Source organism: Amphibalanus amphitrite, unplaced genomic scaffold (assembly GCF_019059575.1).
Source record: "Amphibalanus amphitrite isolate SeventyFive unplaced genomic scaffold, NRLGWU_Aamphi_draft 000136F_arrow, whole genome shotgun sequence".
NCBI lineage: Eukaryota > Metazoa > Arthropoda > Thecostraca > Balanomorpha > Balanidae > Amphibalanus > Amphibalanus amphitrite.
Window position 1 is genome coordinate 681,535 of NW_024881631.1, and position 17,724 is coordinate 699,258.

Sequence of the window (17,724 nt, forward strand, 5' to 3'; positions counted from 1 at the left end):
GGGCTGCTGCCTCCTTCATTTAGAATTCATTTTAAAAAGCAGGCTGATGAAGGAAGCAGCAGCCCCCGAAATCTACCGATTCATAATTATACATTTTACTGGTGTCGAATATTTTTTTCTGAATACTAACCATAGTTTAAAACTTAGTCTTAAGCGTATAGTTGACTTAGCAAAATATTGACTATACGCTTTTCAAAATATTGAAAAGCGTATAGTTGACTTAGCAAAATATTGACATCGACGTTCAGCGACAGATTCGCGGACCCTAGGATTTCGCTGAAAATCAGTACGGGGGGGGGGGGGAACTTGGGGCGTAGAATCGCGTATTCGCGGTCCCCTAGCATTTCGCTGAAAATCACTACAGAGGAGTAACTTGGGGCGAAGAATCGCGTGGTGCAATCCGTTAAGGTTAAACCCTACATCTAATCCTTTTTCCGCTAGAGGGCAGCAAAGTTCCAGCGACAGATTCGCGGGCCCCTAGGATTTCGCTGAAAATCATTACAGAGGAGTAACTTGGGGCGAAGAATCGCGTGGTGCAATCCGTTAAGGTTAAACCCTACATCTAATCCTTTTTCCGCTAGAGGGCAGCAAAGCTCAGGCGACAGATTCGCGGACCCCTAGGGTTTTGCTGAAAATCACTGCAGAGGGGTAACTTGGGGCGAAGAATCGTGTGGTGCAATTTGTTAAACCCTACACCTAATACTTTTTTCCGCTAGAGGGCAGCAATGCTCCAGCGACGGATTCACCGGACCCCTAGGATTCCGCTGAAAATCACTACAGAGCGATAACTTGGGGCGTAGAATCACGTGCTGCAATCCGTCAAACCCTACACCTTTCCGTTAGACCTTTTCCGCTAGAGGGCAGCAAAGTTCCAGCGACAGATTCGCGGACCCCTAGGATTTCGCTGAAAATCACTACAGAAGGGTAACTTGGGCGAAGAATCGCGTGGGGCAATCTGTTAAACCCTACACCTAATACTTTTTCCGCTAGAGGGCAGCAAAGCTCTAGCGACAGATTTGCGAACCTTTAGGACTTCGCTGAAAATCACTACAGAATGAAATCCGGCTGTTCTTGTGCTGATCGCAGATGTCACTGAAAATCACTTTGGGCGAAGAATTTTTTTCTTATTTTCTTATTAACTTATTTTCATGTTGCCGCCCGTAGGACGCAATACTAAAATGGCCCCGGCGCCCTATCTGCCGTGAAATTGCGTGGTCGGAAAATCGGCGGAGTGTCCAATCCAGGAATACCTAATCCATGCTACGACCATCGGTTCGGAAGTTAGATAGGGGGAGGGCAGAATCGGCCCCACCAGCTGTGCGCCTATGGCTGAATAGCCCAGCGGGGCGAGGGTTACTACACTGATCCCGGTCACGGACAAACTCTTGTTGATGCATATCTTTCCTGCTTGTAAGTGTTCAAAGTTGAGCTGAATGTTTAGGTTTGATCACATTGCAAGATGAACATATTGCAAGAGGATGTTATTTTATGTGATAGTGTCCTATGCAGTATGCACTATTGTTGATCCTGCTCACAATGTGCTGACCGATGTGGATCAAACTGTGGCAGGCATCGCACATCTACATCTGCGACCAGCACAAGAACATGATCCAGTCGGCGCGCTCGCGGCGGCGGCGGCGCGACTCCGAGGAGCCGGACGAGGAGCCGGAGCAGCCCGAGATCGACCTCTTCAACCTGCAGATCAACACGCTGAGGCGCTACAAACGCTATTTCAAGCTGGCGTCGCGGCCCGGCCTCAACAAGGCACAGCTGGCCGAGGTGAGCCGCACTCGGGTACCTACTTTGGTTGAGCTGTTGCAGACGTTAAGGAACGCCGGACTTCTCTGGCTATTTTCAGCTAACTTTCGAGTGTTCGTTGTGTGATTGAACTTGAAAACGCTGCGTATGGGCTGAATGCTTAGGGCTCAGTAATCAGTATCTTGGCAAACTTAAAATCAGTATTTTTAGATTCTTTTTCAGATCACATTTTGCCCGGGCCAGCTACTCATGCCGCTGTTTAGCCCGCGCCCGGGTCGGATGGGCCTCTCAACCAACTTCGCCATGGTGTACGTGTGTGTGTGTGTGGGTGTGGGTGTTTGGCCACACCAGGTTATCTCGGAAAGTAAGAAAACTAGAAAGACGCGGAAAAGCTATAGGTAGGTCGCTATAAGATCTTTCAGGATTGCTTACAGCGTTTTTTTTATCACTTCATGCTTGAGGTCACCTGAGGTCACCAAAGGTTTAGATGTCACGATTTTCCCCAATTTTGAGGATATTTTCAAATCGGCGCATAACTTTACAACCAACAGCGCTACAGTGCCACGGAAAAGTGCATTCGATTGCTCTTTCAAAGCTCTTTCTGAGTATTGTCTTTTGAAACCAAACTTATATTATGTTGCTTTTATCAGCATCGCGTTTTTCTCGGCGAGACGTGTCGAATGAACTGTTAGTTGACGGTCATTTTAAAAATTTGACCTTAGGTCAAGGTCACAGAAAATACCATATTGCATATCAGTAGATTTGTATCGTTAAACTGACCGCAAGTAAGATGTTTTCATCGCTCTACATGTTTCTAGCTAGTTATTGTAAAAAAAAAAATGTTAGAACGTTTCATGACCTGAGATGACCCCAGTGGCTTAAAAACGGTCACGGGCGCAACCTGTCGATTCAGTGTGTCATATTTACCTGTATCCCATTGTTTGAGTGTTTTCGCCCAAACGAAGGGCAGTTCAATTTTCTCCGAATGAAGAGGTCGCAAAATTGACCTGACCTTAGGTCACCGATATCAAAATCCTGACATATGCAAATTGTTGGCACTGATTCCCATAGAGATCTTATTATTAGAGAGATCATAGATTAGAGAGACCGTATTAGAGAGACCTTAAAGATCGACATTATAGTATAAGATCTCTATATGCTGATTCCCATATGCAATTGCCCGAGTTTCACACCTCTAGGATATAAACTGTGGGAATGTCAATCACAAAGTTGTTAGAGGCATGCTTACTCAACTTGATCTGATGACCTGAACTTATGTGATCCGGGGTCTAGAATTACACACACGATGCGAAATTGATGCATCTATAAGTTATACAAAGTTTCGCGGCGCTGCTCGCCGCTGCTTTCTTTACACCCGCAAAAAAAAACTGGCAGGTATGGACAAGAACGCCCCCACCCGGGTGAAGATTCAGCAAAGTCGATCTAACCGCATCGAGCGTCACCTTTATAAGAACATGAAAATGATACTGTGATACAAATGTACTAGAGTGTCTGTTTAAAAATATGAATTATTTCATTTCAATGGAAGACGACTGAAATGACGGACGGGGTTTTCAACAAAAAAAAAAAAATATATATATATATATATATATATATATATATATATATATATATATATATATATATATATATATATATATATATATATATATATATATATATATATATATATATATATATATATATATATATCGGCCAATCGCGCTTGCATCTTTACCGCTTTTGACAGTTCAATGGAAAATTGATCTCAACAGCACCGAAACCACGATAAAATATGCTTAGCTTTCATAACTTTTTTTGTTGTTAATAATGGTGCACAGGGTTATCACTTATCACTGAAGGTCACCTACGATGCCTCTTGGTCATCGTAGCAACTAACAACAAAACTGAGACTGAAGCTTGTGAACGATATTTGTCGAAACAATCGGCGGCCCCAGAAATTACTACTGGCGTTGCTGTGCCCTGAGACGCGGCATTCGCTGCAGGGTGCCGCTGCGTGTCCGTCGCCGGGCCATGTGACGGCGCTTCCCGACCCGCCCCGCCGCGCTGACCCGCAGATCCTGATGAAGCACTTCCGCACGCTGCCCGTGGCCGAGAAGGATATCCTCACCTACTTCATCTACACCGTCAAGACCAACCGCAACCGGCTGCACCAGAAGCCGTCGTCGGCCGTGGAGCCGAGCTAGGCCCGGCCAGCCGGCCGGAGTGTGACGGGACGACGGGCGGGACACCGGCAGCGGACCGACCCAGGGCGTCTGACTGGGGCCGGTCCGGCACCCTGCCTCCAGGGAGGTCCTCAGGAGCCGCGGAGGGACGGAGGCCCGTGGCGGCTCGTGGGTGTACACCGCAGAGCGGTCCTGTGTGTGCTGGTGATGGTGTTTTATTATTTGATTCGTACACCGTGAATGGTGCATGTCGCGCACCGGTGCCCGGTTCCGGCTGGCGTTGTGTGCGCGCTGGTCACGGGACTAGGCTTGCTATGCTCTAACCTGTTGAGTTGAGTGGGACGGGGTCGTGTGCCGACCGTGTCTGCTCGTTCACAGTCATTGGCCCGCTTTAGCTGCGCTTTCTATACTGTCGTTTACGTGACGTGACAGGTGTTCCGACTGTCCGGTGACCAGCCGGCGCCGATCTCAGTCGAGCAGCCGCCTCCCGCCGGGCGGTGACCGGTGGCCGCCGGACGCCCGCTCTCCGCCCTCCAGTGTCCATAGATCCGACCGGGTGTCCGTGTGTTCTGAGCGCTCCGTGTGTGCATGTGACTGTGAGCAGTTTTGGCCGTAACGCCGCCTTTCATGATAGGACCGATCAGTGTATGATCAGCACGTCTGGAGAATCGAGTGTCACAAAATCATGTTCTGAATAGCTAGATAGGACGCCCCGTGGTTTCGACAGGCGTTGTTTTGATTTGTTTCGTAGTCTGTCCGATGCTGATACGTACTCGTGCGGCGACTGCGGTGTGCGGAGGGAGGGTATTTATTACGTGTTCACGTGTCTGGGCGCGGCCACAGCGCCGACCGGGAGCGCTGCGAGCTTCCACCGCTGTCGACGAGGCGCTGCCGTGTCCCGCCAATCTGACCGCACCGCTCCATGCCCGCTGGACAGTGAGGGGTGGCTGGCGCGCGCGCACCGCTGTGCACTTGGTTACCAGTGTTTTCTCTCGGAGGAGCGATAGATTAGCGGCTGAGGCGCGCCGGTCGGCGGCAGAGGAGGGCGATCCTGCTGTGATCGACAGGCCATGCTGGGCCCGAACCCGCTGAATACATCCGTCTTAGCTTCGTCAGCTGAGTGTCAGACGCCGTCGGAGGAGGAGGAGGGGGGGGGGGGCAGCAGGTGCAGGCAACGCTGAACGCTCGCGGCTGCCTCCTGCTACTAGCCTGTGGCTGCGTGGACAGCCGACGCCGAGGTTTTCGGCCGTGTGTGTCGGCGGTTTCCTGGTGGGAGAGAAGTGGACTGGGCCGGGCCAGCCCGGGTGTACAGCGCGCTGATGCGGGCGGGATCCGGCCTGTTGGTCCCTCACACGAACTTGGCCATTGGCCATTGCACGTTATTGAAATGCCTAATTCCTACATAATCAAGGAATTGTAAGAAGCTAAAGTTGCAGTTAAAAGGCGAAATAAGTACCATCAAATGAGAAATGTGCGCAGCAGAGCCACTGGAAGCTCGAAAATATTTTAATGATGGCCTTTGTTTACAAAGTCAAGCATATTAGCAGGCGACAGGCGGTATCAAGTCAATAGAAGTGTCACTGGTCGGGCGCAATCAGCGGACAGGAAACTGGAAAGTAAAGGCACGTAAGCTGAATCGTTACTGCCACCGCGACCCCGGCCTTTAGCACGAGGACAGAGTACACTTTTCCATTTTTCAAGTGCCTTTGTTCCCTGGTTTTCATACATAGCATTTCCCTGAACCGCTCATCTGGCCAGGCACCACCAGAGCCAGCATCATTTTGTTTGTTTTATTAGGGCAAGCTTTTTGACATGAAGACTCAGTGGCGGATCCAGGGGGGGGGGGGCAAAATGGGCATTTGCCCCCCCCCCCAAACGGCATGATTTTAACATTACGCCTATGGACGATGCATGGAAAGAATCGATAAATTTTTATGGTTTGCCCCCCCCCCCCCCAAACCTCTGAGCTGGATCCGCCTCTGTGAAGACTCATTTTGAAGAGGGCATAAGTCATAACGAGTCATGATGTGATGGTAAGATACAGCATACGGCAACACATAACAATTCAAATTGGACTGTGCGAACGGCCGATAGTGCAGGATTCCGTCACGGTGGGATGGTAGGGGAGTAGCTCGCTTTGGAAGCTGGGGCGTGGTTCAAAGGAAAGCTTAGGTAGGTACTCTCACCACCGGTGGCCCGGTTGAGGTGACTACCATCCCTGGAAAGGTAGTGTGGTCGTGGTGAGGCCTAAGGCCATGGATCGGTAATGAGTGGCTAATGAGGACAGTGGCGCAGTGGCGGCGGAACACCTTCAGGGCCGGGGGGGGGGGGCACTGCCGACTTTTGGTCCCATTCCTTCCATGCATTGCCCATAGGGCTAATGTTAAAATGCCAAAATCAAAGGGGGCGTGGTGCTCCCCCCCCCCCCCCCCTGTTCCGCCGCCTGGCTATGAATGAGGAATGTAAAGACTGGTGAAAACAACGCGTCCAAAAGTGAGATATATATAGTGACAGAACCGCGTTCTAGTACCAAGCATAGAATATTGATAGAGCCCAAGGCCATCTTTACAGAAACGCCATTTGGAAATAAAATTTACTCGATTTCTGGTGTAAAGGATTATTTTACAAATTTCTCATTTCAATTTTATCGAGTAAAACATCAAATTTAAATGAAATAATGCTTTCCTTACAAAGTAAACAAAAATGTGTTTGGATAAAGGGCAAGGCGTCACCCCGCGGTTTCCTCCTTTCTCGTGAACGCCGCGGTTCGCGGCGGTTGTTGGCGTTACTGGGGGTTCGTGGCCAGTGGATCTTCACTTCACGAATACTTCGTGAGTATTACTCTGTCACTCTAATGCCCTTTTGGAGTTCACTATCAGCCGAAATGTGAATAAAATCGATGGTTGACTGCATGCGTGCTTTGCTTGAAGCGGTGCTGGTGCTAGGTCCGGCATTGGTTGTGGTGGCTGATGGACGGTTTTGCGGATGTGTTTCACCCTTCGGCTGCTGGAATTGGTGCTCTGACAGTTTCATTAGTCTTTTTGTGCATGTATGTGTGTGGCATGATTATTCGCAGTACGAAAGGAATATTTCGTAGATTGCCGGCGGGGCCGGCGTCCCCGGGCGCTAGACCTTCGGCCGTTGGTGGCGCCAGCGTCGTCCGGCGCGAAGGACGCGGACATGCCTAAGAGCTGGACTTTTTGCACGCGTTCCCCGCAAGGGGGCGCCACTGAGGAAGCACCCTCTGACGTCACGATAAAACTGCGCGCACTGTGCGCACGGTTCTGTAAGCAAGTAATATAGTGGTGGTTTCATGGTGGAAATTGGAACAAGTATTTTGACGTTGTAAAATTCCAAGCCGTTTTTGTGAAATTAATTAGTAAATGCATTTCAAAAGTATTTATTTAAAGTGAGAAAGGAGAATAATTAGACGAACATGGATATTTTTGTTCCAATAGCTTATTATGTGAGACATTATCGGAACTAACGGGTACTTCTAAGAAGTAGTGAAGAAGTACCAAACAGCCTGCTCGGCTACGATCGTCAGCTGTCCTTTGGAGCTGGACTTCAACGCTGTAAAAAAAATGTGTGCTGAATTAATTTTTAGTTTCACCAAAATATAAGCAATTTATCATTTCTTTTTCACTTTTGTTATTATTGTTGAGTGAAGAGACATGTTGCTAGTTCTTACAATATAAATTATTAATTTAAAAAACGAAATGCGACGGTAAGTATCTGCTACTAAATTATCACTCTAACCAAATACATGCAGAATCTTGCTACCATTGCTTATAAAACGTGCTTATCAATACACAAATGTTTTATTTCAGACAAGAAGGATTTATTTGCCTGAAGTCTTGCGTCATGTGCTACTGCTTTGATTCCAAAGACGCTCTCCGGGTCGGGGTAATTTAGTTCTTCATCGATCGATACGGAGATTTTGATTCCATTGATATCCAAATTGATAAGCTCGGCACCATGGAGTAAGGGCGTCCCCACAGGGGTGACGCAGGAAATATGAATGTCGTTTACACCGACAGTAGTTTCTCACAGCCGGCAATGGGAATCTCCTGTCGGTGTAAACGCCACTATAGTCCCATCCAACTCAAACACTGGGGAATATCCCCGCACTTTTGAGGACGGAAATCTATGGACCTGCTCGAAAAATAGTGGATAAAATACGGCGAGCTTTCAGTTTTATGGTTAGGTCTCCCTTCCGAGGCACATATTTACGGGGAATATTGGTCATATTCCCCCGGCGTCCTGATGATCGGCGCCCAGCTCAACGTCGAAGGCGCCCTGATACGCGGCACTGCTATCTGTGAAGGTGCCCAGGTTGCTGCCGCTCGAATTTTGGTCGCCTACTTAACAAAACCTCCGTTGGTGCCATCTCAGTTTCCTCGAGGTCAGGCAACCTTCACACGCCGTTGGCTACCTTGGCTGGCCGGCGACTCGTTCCCCTCGTGGCGACGCTCTTGACATCCAGTCAAAAGTTGGAGTGGCTGGCGCCCCCAGTGGGGGCCGGGGAAGGGGCAGTGGGCCTCCACGTTGCTCTCTTCCCGAGCCTATGGTGACTTGGCTCAACTCTCCTCAATAGAATCTGGATTCTGCACGCTGTATTAACATGGGCGTAGACACCACTACGGACAATACGGACAGTGGGTGTGACAATCAGTAGTGCCATTCATATAGAGGGTGTCATATATGAACGGAGAGGCAACAGTACAGCTGAGCGGAGAGACAACATTAAAACAACAGTACAGCTGGCGTTGCATGGAGCTGCAGGCAACCGGACAGCGGAGGCTTGCGAAAAATAAACAATTCGTCACTTCAACGTATAAACAATAGTATAAAAAGCAACATAAACACATATTCTCATGGTCGAACCCATGCAATAGCGGCTCACGGCGGGCACAGGCACGCAGTGCGGTAGCGGTACCGGATCACACGTCATGGGCGTTGTCTCAGCATAGGTTGTTATGAGCGGAGAGGCAACAGTACAGCTGAGCGGAGAGACAACATAAAACAACAGTACAGCTGGCGTTGCATGGAGCTGTAGGCAACCGGACAGCGGAGGCTTGCGAAAAATAAACAATTCGTCACTTCAACGTATAAACAATAGTAAAAGCAACATAAACACATATTCTCATGGTCGAACCCATGCACTAGCGGCTCACAGCGGGCACAGGCACGCAGTGCGGTAGCGGTGCCGGATCACACGTCATGGGCGTTGTCTCAGCATAGGTTGTTCGCAATCTAGTTGAAGCCTAAGAAGACGGCCAGTGGGGCCTCACTGCTGCTGAGGCGACCTCGGAGACGATGCGTCGCCCCTCCTGTCGGCGACCTGCGGTGAGCAGGACTCCAGATAGCTGTCTGGCACGTTGCCGACACTGCCAGACGCTGTCAGCAGGCTTCACTGCTGCAAGTGATGTGCAGATGGACGCCAGGTGACTTCGTCGGCAGGCGATTCCGGAGACCGCGGCCTCACCAGGCAGTACCACCTGCATCGCCATGTCGGTGTGTCTAGAAATGGAAAAATAACAGTATCGGTGAAGAACAAGCAATACGATGTATTCTGTTTTCCTCTCTTGCAGGTATACGTAATCTACAATTATCATTGTTCCTATTTTTTTTTTATTCCTCGTCCTCCACACGGGATATGTTTTCCCATTTATGGGAGGGCTCCTGCTCCTCCTCAGGGCTACGGTGCAAGGCGGGAGCCCACCCCACCCCCCAGTGACACAGTTGGGGACGCCAGTCCGGAAGCCGGGCGGCACCGGGGATCGAACCCGGGTCCTCCCGACCACAGAACCGACGCCTTACCAACTGCGCCACTGGAGCCACCATTATTCCATATTTCATTCAACTGAACCTGAAAATTCCATATTGGCACATTGACTAAATTTGTGTAGTTGGGAACAGGGGCGACGCCACGGTGCGACGACTGGAGGCGACATTGACCATTTTGGAGGGGACGAGGACCATTTCAAGTCGATTCTTTCCATGCAACGCCATAGGCGTAATATTAAAATTTTAAAAAGTGGAGGGGATGAGATCCCCTCTGTCGCCCCCCCCCCCCCCCCCTGTGGCGACGCCCTTGGTTGGAAAGCAGATTGTTTGAAATACATGTTTGGCTGAACAGTGCGGAAAATATTTCATTGATCACTATAGCTGCAACAAAAATACTGAGACAGAAAACATTTGCGCTTACCTGGCTCCTTAGTCAGTCCCGCACAACGGAAGTGGTACCATTTATCGCAGCCGTCGCATCCGACCATCGGTGCTGCACTGATGCTGCTGCACTCCCCACATTCCCAGTACCTTAGGAGCGTCTTGGCTGTGAAAAGATTGCATGAGTCATGGCGCATACATGAATAGTAAGATGTTTTATATGTTTAACATCCCATAGCAAAGACACAACAGCTGGGAGTCAAGTGTAAGCCAAAGTGTAAGCCCTGCCATGTTTTGCAGACTGGATTTTAAGCAAGAAAAGCTTTGCTAAAAATGACGCTTGACGAAGCCCCATCCTACTGGGCTGTCTGACATGTCTCCCTGTAAAAAGCATGTGGCCCTTATATTGTATATATGATGAATATGTTAATAATGCAGAGAAAACACAGTATAAATTATACCCAACGTTTTATCTTAATCGACTTTGTCAAGGGTGTTTGAACAGCTTGAGATGAGTGAAGTGTAAGGGTACCTACCTAGGTACATCTGAAAATAAACTGAATCTGCGTTCAATAAACATTGATTTTGATAATACATTTCACAAATCAACTGCTAATAACAATCATACTAAAATAGCACGACAGATAACTAACAATCGCATGAGGAACTTCTTGATTCGCTTTTTGACATTGTCGTCCGAACGAATGTTGTCTGATGTTACACATTTGTCTTTTCTGCGCAGCATTTGTGTTTGCCATTTACCGCACCAATGTTCGCCAGCGGTGGTGACTTTTCCTTACCTGCTCACGAAACGTCACACACGACATGACGTCACCCGAAGACGTCATCAAAAAGTCCAGCTCTTAGGCGTGTCCGAAGGACGCCGTACCGCGGCCAAACGCCGAACATAGCGTTGCATGTTTATCCATGTTAGTTATGTTTTGCTCTTGCCATTTTAAATGAAAAATTTGAAGACCTTTGAACATGTCATTTCAATTTGGGACTGATGATTAGGGTGGACACATCGATTAATCCTAGTCCACCTCAACCTATACTAATGTTATGCCTGAACATAAGAATGAGGATCATGCCCAAAGGAATATACCATTTTCCTCATTTTAGGGTTTGCTAGGCATATGATTTTATGCTTTTGATTATCAGAAAAATATAAGCGAATAAAAAAATTAACTTCATTTAGGAGGAAATATATTCCATCTCTTGAGGAGGCTTGATTATGTAGCGGAAGCCTATTGCGTGTTGACCAATCACAGCCCAAAAAGTGACACATTGCTCTACAAGGCACTTTGTATATTTCCTTTAAATTAATGGTCTTAGTTATGCAGGTTCATGTTCGAAAAGTATTAAAACTTGAATGCCTAAGCTGAAATGAAAGAAGCTAAAATGACTCAAATTTAACATAGCTCATGGTCCTGAAATCCTAACTCTTTCAAATCATAGCTTCCACATAACCTTACTGAAGCTGGTGCCTCCTTTTGTTAGTTGAATGCCTAAAGTTGCTTGTAAGGCTGGTAGGTAGCTCAATCAGAGGGGTGTTCACGGGCACCGCACACTGCTGCGTGCGGTGTGTGCGGTGCGTCCAGCAGGCGTGGGGGTAGGGGATGGGTAGGCGGTTCTGACGTCACGGCTGCGTGCGGTGGACGGTCCGCTGTGGCCAGTCCCGACCGGCCACAGCGATCGCTGTGTGCGGTGACGGAAGGCTGACGTAGGGACGCAGTGGGCGGAGCTTGGGGCTGTGTGCGGTCCGACCGCACACAGGGCCCGTGAACAGCCCTCAGATTTCTCCAAATTGTTTGGCACAGCTTGACAGTAACATTGCACAGCTGCATTTAAAGGGTGTACTAGCTAACTGCATCAGTTATACCAGGGACAGATAATGCTAACTGGAATAGAACAGACTCATCCCTAGCCTCAATAAACAAACTTTGACACCCATTAACAAATGAGTCAATAGACTTCCAGCTTTATTATGCTCATAATCACTGGGTTTCATACCAGCTCAGCTCCCTTCTGATGAGAGCTGAAATTAGCATGATTACCTTTATATTATGGGAAGCTTGCTCTGCAGTCCTTACATGTCCTGAGGAAAATTTTCAGCTTGGTTTGGACTTCATTCTGCAAGAAGCTCTGCAGTGCATGCTTTGGGATGCTTGTTATCAGTTCTTTTGATGTGGTTTTTGGTATCCTGCCTTGCCTGTTGTGTTTTGATTCCTTTTTCTTGTTTTGCCTGCCATTGCCGTATCATCATGAACGTGATGTCCACGACTGCCTTGAGAGTTTTGCCTGCTGATAGGTCCGGATGGTGTTGATTTGCCGGAGTGACATGGCTTCTCTTGAGTCTTAATTTGTCTATGGACACCATCCTAGCTGACAATTCTTGAAGCTTCTTTTCATTGCATTGAAAAGATGCAATATTATCAACAACTTTCACTTTTTTCCATTGAATTTTTCTGTTCGCTCGTTTGCAGTTTCGTAAGCCATGTCTTACTACCGCGGCGGTAGCGGTGGCTCCGGCGGCGGCGGCGGCAGCCGCAGCTGCTACCGGTGCGGCGAGGAGGGCCACATCTCCCGTGACTGCCCCAGCGGCGGTGGCGGCGGCGGCGGCTTCGGCGGCGGCGGCAGCCGCGCCTGCTACTCGTGCGGCGAGGAGGGCCACATTTCCCGCGACTGCCCGCGCGGAGGAGGAGGCGGACGTGGCGGCGGTGGCGCGTGCTACCGCTGCGGCCAGGAGGGCCACTTCTCGCGCGAGTGCACGAGCGGAGGCGGCGGCGGCGGTTACGGCGGTGGCAGCCGCGCCTGCTACCGGTGCGGCGAGGAGGGCCACATTTCCCGCGACTGCCCCAGCGGCGGTGGCGGCGGCGGCGGCAGCCGGGCCTGTTACTCGTGCGGTCAGGAAGGTCACATCTCTCGGGACTGCCCGCGGGGAAGCTGAGCTGTGGGTCCCGATGTGAGGGTGGGTTCCGATGGCCGTGCACTGGAGGAAACTGACGTAAAATGTTCCATGGTGTCATGTGGTGAAGATCAAGCAAATACAGGACGCTGGTGAAGAGCTGTGGTTTTTATACGATTGGTGTTTGATGAGGCCCCGAAGCGTATCTGCGGGCTGGATGTGTAGATTCTAGAACATTCAAGCGTTTCACTCGTTGATTCTGTGTGTCGAGTATCAGGGGACTCCCCATCCGGGTCGCACTGGAGGCGGGAGGGACGCAGGTGGCGACAGGCGTCTGTGAATCACTCCAGAGGGCTCTGCTGTGCGGCGAGCAATCGGGCATTCCTAGGAACAGCACATGAAATGCGCAGTGCTTCTGGGTCGGAGTCGTCGCAAGGAACTACGAATTGCAGTTATAAGTCGACGAAGCTGTCGTGACTCCGAGCCCTGAATGTCTATTAGAAACTTGGTCACTTGTCCATTTGGTCCAGAATTAGCACGTATCTTTTTGAAATAAATTGCGCTTCCGCTGAACATGCCTTTGACATGAATAGTTACTCGGTCTTTGCCATTATTTTGTGCACTTTCACCTGCCGACAATTGTGCTACTCAGGAACGGAGCTGCGCTGCCTCTCTGGGGTGAGGCGCTGCCTTGACCAGCGTCCCCAGGCCCCAGCTACAGTAGGCGACTTTCCATCCCGCACAGATGCACACGATGTGGATGACATCTACTGGAAGAGAGCCGACAGGTACTGAACGATGCCTAGAATATGAGCAGTGAACAATAACCTCTCACCTGTATAGTTGTTTCCCGACCATTCCCGGCGCAGGGAAGTTAGTACGACCACCTGTTGTTTCTGACTGTAGTGTCCGAGCGATTCACGCACGCACACAAAGTGGATGGTTCGCCAAGTGATTTCGAAATTGGGCACATATTTTGACCTTTGTTGAAATTGGATAGTGTTTTACTCTAGCTTGTCTCAATCGTTGATCTACCATTTTTACCTTGCGTAAGGTCAAAGTCAAATTTCAAATACAAATCAGCCTGTTCCAGCTGTACACGCCGACGATCGTGCTGTCATGGCAGATAGCGACATCTTGTATGTGTCCTTGATCAAATTGGAGTGCGATGTTTCCGTATTTAGTTCAATGCATTCGCCCAGGCACTGGTGTTGCGAAGCAGAGGCGGATCCAGTTCAGCTCAGAGTTTTTTTTTTTGGGGGGGGGGCAATCCATAACAATTTATCGATTCTTTCCATGCCTCGTCCATAGGCGTAATGTTAAAATTATGCCGTTTGGGAGGGGCAAATGCCCATTTTGCCCCCCCCCCCTGGATCCGCCACTGTTGCGAAGTTTGAGTCGGAACGGTCGTGAAACCCGCCACCCGGAGCTGCAGTCGGAACGACGCTAGCTCCTGCAAGCCTAAAACCGCTAGCAACAAAAACCCTGGTGAAAGCATGCATTTTAAATGATGGAGATAACGGCTCCGCCGCCTACTGACTCATGTCCAGTGCTCTGTAGCCCGCAGGCACCAACTGTAGGTATTTGGACCCGCCCTCCGCGGAGTTCCCGGCGGTCCCCTGCCCGCGGCCGGGCGGAGCTGCTTAGCTGGGTCGGAGCGGCCGGTCCCGTACCGCTGGAGGAGACGGGGCTGGCTGTCCTATCAGAGGAAACCTTGCCGAACAGGGTCAGCGTTGAATTAATCGAACATTGGTCTGTGACAGCTATTGGCCTTATATTCAACTGTATGTGTTCGTACTTTAAGTTTAAACGCCTGGAGTTCCCTTAGTAATCGCTGTCATGTGTCCGGACTCATCGGAGAGGTCATTCTGAAAGGTGCTAGTTGGAACTGCACAACACAGACGGTATGATCATTGATCACTATGGCAGTAGCGGGGCAAAACAGACATTTACCCTCCCCAAAGCTAAATCTGTGGACAAGACTATCTTTTTGCCCCTCTCAGCATGTAGAATACGGCGGCGATGCCTACATAATTTGACGAAAAGCAGGACTTTCCGTGACGGGCCATTATGAATTGGAAGTAGCTTACCGCTCGTTGCTGATAATTTGGGTAGGTATGCCGATAATAAATGGAACTTCCTGAACTGAATACAGGCAATTGTCCCCCCCCCCCTCGTATCTCCGAAATTACTGGACGTATCCACAAAATTCCAACTGGGTTCGAAAGCCCAGTCAAATTTGTTGAGGGAAATCCAATTTCATTGACCTCGGGGTCACCGATGACGTCACAAATCAGGTCGAAGATAAAATGTTTTGCCGGTCACGGGTGTTCTAGGGAATGCGCTCTAACATCGAATAAAACGCATTTTATCGAAAATCAGCGATAGGGCGTCAGTTGCCTAGTGCATATGTTGCTACTAGAGGTCACTGATAACACCAGGTCAGGTCACAGGTCAGGTCACCATTTACCAAGGGTCAGCACATGAACCCAATTTTACTAGGGCTGTGTGATGCATGTTTTATGGCCAATTTTTTATTTCAAACTCAATGGTGTTGATTGTAAGACTATCAAGAACGGTTTAGGTCATTTCCTGGTGGAGGTCAGGTCAATGTCAGGCTAAAAAAGGTCAAATTTCAAAAATTGATATTTTTGCATAAAATGGGTATTGATTCGATGCAGCTCTCACGGCGAGTCTAATGGTGGTCTTTGTCACTGGCGGATCCAGACTTGCGTTTTGGGGGGGGGGGCCAACTCGTGCAAGGAGCCAACCCTAGGGTACCCCCAAATCCTGTTTTCTCATCGGATTTAGGCCACTTATTTTTCGTCACAGCCCTGAAACGATAATTTTTTTAAACTAAAAAAAAAAAATAGAGAGAGAAATTGTAGCCCACTCAACCCGTGCCTTAATATTACTTTGAAAACACTTCAAATTGCTTTTGTCGACCACCGCTCCGGGTCGGTGCTTGGCGCAGCCTTCGCGGGCTGGGAGTTGTCGGTTGAACCTCTCTGCCGTTCGGCCCCTGATCAAGCTAGAGCTCGCGGAAAAAACGAGTGTGTTGCCTGTGCGTGACGAGAGGAAGCCGATGATGATACCCGATTTTAAGGTCCTTGGTCATTGGTTGACCTTCCAGGGCGGTGTTTCACGATCGCGCTGCCAGCCGCTGCCAGCGCATTCCGCGAGCTAAGGTCAACCTTCGGTAGTGTTGTAGGTATAGGCTAGTTGATGTCTCCATGGAAACCAAAAGTGCCAACAGCGCTGGCAGCGTGCCGTGAAACACCGCCCAGGTCAGGTCACAGACCCAAAAGACGGGAAAATCAGGGCCTGTCAGAACCTCCTAAAGTAAGGCTGTAATAGATTTTTTTTGTGCTGATCACGAATTTCATGTTAGTTTGGATCATAGATGATATCTTCATGCCTTTAGGCCATGTCGGGGCAGGCCAGGTCAGGTCAACCAGGTCAACCAGTACTTATGAGCGTCCGTGTAGCAGGTGTCCGACTACCACTAGCAGCTACGTAACATGATACGAAGGCATCAAAACTACTTCGTAAATGTTCAAATGGTTGCTAAATGCTAAATTCAAAATCAGCTAAACGAAACTATCCTAGAAACATGTTAAACTCGGAAAAGTGCACCGAGGTCATCAAAGGTCAATGACCTGACTTGACCCTAAGGTGACATTGACACCTACCACAATGGTTGGGACCAACATCATTTCACATGTTTGAGCGTTTTAAACCACGAAAAGACTGTAAACGAGCGGATAATGTGAGCCGACATACGCGGAATCGCGATTCCGGCCAAACATGGCCTCAAACATGGCCAAACATATGGTGCGTTCGGAGAGGCACATTCCACGTGGAATCCGTGGAATACTCCATGCGCGCGGAACATTCCCGGAGATTGGCCGTTCAGAGAGATACGCCTCCGAACGCGGCACGGGGAATATTCCAGGGGACGGTGAATATTCCATGCTCTCCGAACGCACGGATAGTCTCGAGAAATAGGCCACAGGTCAAAGGTCACTTGGGTCAGGGTCATGAAATTTTCAGACTTTGTCAACATGAGGGTGCTAAAGTTTCGTCGCGATCGGATTCATGATAACTTACACGATAACTTCACGCGTCGATCGAGAGGTAAAGTGTGCAATAAGAACTTCTTGGGTGAAGACGAGACCAACACTCAAGCTCACATATTTTTAATGATACGGTAGTTTCTACCTACTACGCTACTTTCTCACATTCATATTTCTTAAGTGTTTTTGGGGGCCAAAATACATGTTGCCCCCTTTCAGGCTTGGGGGCATGACCCCGTGGCCCCCCTGGATCCGCTAGGCCGAAACTAACTAGGCCGTTTTCAAACGGTCTGATATTTCAGGTCATGGTTTGCAAACGGCCGGTGTTTTCAGGCTGTTTCATATGCCCTGACTGGGCCAGGCCGTTTGCAAACGGACAATTTTCATACGGCCTGTAACATATATTCATATTTCACCATCTGTCGCAGCATCAAATGCTGATGTGGTGCACTCAAAAGCCGGAATTGGTCCTTGGATGCCGTAAGGACCCTTTTAAGAAATAAGTGACCCGACTGACCCCTTAGAGATTGGCCTGAGCTCTGACCGAAATAAGTCTTTTACCGTTTCACGGGAAGGGACAAAAAGGTCCCTGATATGCTTCTTGTACAATTACCAAACAAAACAA

The 17,724-nt window shown here is 49.1% G+C and overlaps 2 protein-coding genes across 4 annotated transcripts in view; both read left to right on the forward strand.

Moving 5' to 3' along the window:
• The window catches only part of LOC122382294 (histone deacetylase complex subunit SAP30 homolog), a 39,521-nt gene extending 34,465 nt beyond the window's left edge, over positions 1-5,056 (forward strand). For all 3 annotated transcript variants that reach the window (XM_043367462.1, XM_043367463.1, XM_043367465.1), the window contains 2 exons: positions 1,570-1,779; positions 3,837-5,056. In XM_043367462.1, coding sequence (XP_043223397.1) covers positions 1,570-1,779; positions 3,837-3,965 — 339 coding nt within the window. In that variant the 3' untranslated portion in view covers positions 3,966-5,056. The remainder of the gene's footprint in view (positions 1-1,569; positions 1,780-3,836) is intronic.
• Positions 5,057-6,523: 1,467 nt separating this feature from the next.
• Positions 6,524-13,596, forward strand: LOC122382295 (cold shock domain-containing protein 3-like). Its single transcript, XM_043367466.1, has 2 exons — positions 6,524-6,775; positions 12,602-13,596. Exon 2 carries the CDS (start codon positions 12,613-12,615, stop codon positions 13,063-13,065), a length of 453 nt encoding a protein of 150 aa, XP_043223401.1. The 5' UTR covers positions 6,524-6,775; positions 12,602-12,612; the 3' UTR covers positions 13,066-13,596.
• The last annotated feature ends 4,128 nt before the right edge of the window (positions 13,597-17,724 follow it).

Coding starts and splice junctions, on each gene's coding strand:
- LOC122382295 (XM_043367466.1), top strand. CDS start 12,613: ATGTCTTACTACCGCGGCGGTAGCGGTGGCTCCGGCGGCGGCGGCGGC.